Genomic DNA, 1,067 nt, shown 5'->3' with positions numbered 1-1,067 from the left:
CCGTCAGAGCGGTGTAGCGGAGTCCAGTCAGTAGGGACCCATCCATGTCCCTGCCCGCCTGCTGCAGCAGCAGTCAAGGCAGCCGGGTGAAGCTGACGCCACAGACCTTGAAAAAAACAGGCATGCGGAGGTGGAGCTGCGCGTCAGATATCGCGCCTGTAACTGTAGGCTTTATGAGCGAAACGAAAGAAAACCAAAGTTTTCTGTGTATTTATATGCTACGAACGTGTTCTCCAACGGGTCAAGGTTAACGGTCGCCTAGGGTCCATCTTTGCATCTCTGCAGGGCGTGAAGCAGGGGTGTCTCATGAGTCCCAATTTGTTCGGGTTCTTCATTGAAGTTATTGCCGACTACCTTGAAGCGAGGGATGGTATGGACGAATGGTTCAACACACGTGCACACGAATGTCCTGTCATTAATGATCGTCGGTTGCCTCTGTTGTTCTATGCAGACGACCTTACTTTGTTCGCGACCTCGTTGGCACGCCTCCAGTTCTCGCTTAAGCTGCTTATTGAGTTCTGTGCTGCTTTTGGTATGCGCTGCAACGTTCGGAAATGTGAGGCCCTTGTTGTGGCTGCTTCCGTTGATGTCGTTAAGAGGGCGTTTGAGGGGGTGAGGCTCATGCTTCCTCTCCGTACTGATGGGTCGCTTTGGCACCCACCCATGGTTGGTAGTTTACTTGTTCCTAGTCCTATTAACTGGTGTGGTCGCGTTAGGTACTTGGGTCTCTATTGGGGCCCTGCGTCCCCGTTTGCGAGTTGTGTCAACGAACTTTTGGAAGCAGGGCGACGGGCTATGTTCGGTCTTAGTAATCGGTTGGATGAGAACAGGGTGTGGGCTCCTGCCGTTCGGCTTCAAGCGTTCGACACCCAGGTCCGTTCGGTTCTCTGTTATGGTGCTGAGGTCTGGGGTCCTGATAGGATTGTCTCCGTCCTGCGGTTAGGTAAAGGTGTTTTACCCGCTGGTAAGTCATATCTTGATTTGGCTTTGGAAGATGGTATGGTCCAGGTCCAGCGTGACTTCTGTTTACGTTGTGCTGGGCTCAAGCCAGGTACCTTACAAGCTGT

General features: G+C 52.6%; 1 protein-coding gene across 1 annotated transcript in view; it reads right to left on the bottom strand.

The window, feature by feature from the left end:
- The window catches only part of VOLCADRAFT_93830 (uncharacterized protein), a gene marked incomplete at both ends in the record, with an annotated part of 8,575 nt that overhangs the window by 3,924 nt on the left and 3,584 nt on the right, over window positions 1-1,067 (bottom strand). The window contains one exon of the mRNA XM_002953053.1: window positions 721-933. Coding sequence (XP_002953099.1) covers window positions 721-933 — 213 coding nt within the window. The remainder of the gene's footprint in view (window positions 1-720; window positions 934-1,067) is intronic.

Source organism: Volvox carteri (genome assembly GCF_000143455.1).
Source record: "Volvox carteri f. nagariensis unplaced genomic scaffold VOLCAscaffold_34, whole genome shotgun sequence".
Taxonomy (NCBI): domain Eukaryota; kingdom Viridiplantae; phylum Chlorophyta; class Chlorophyceae; order Chlamydomonadales; family Volvocaceae; genus Volvox; species Volvox carteri.
The sequence above is the reverse complement of the archived record's forward strand: the minus strand, read 5'-3'. Positions and strand labels throughout refer to the sequence as shown.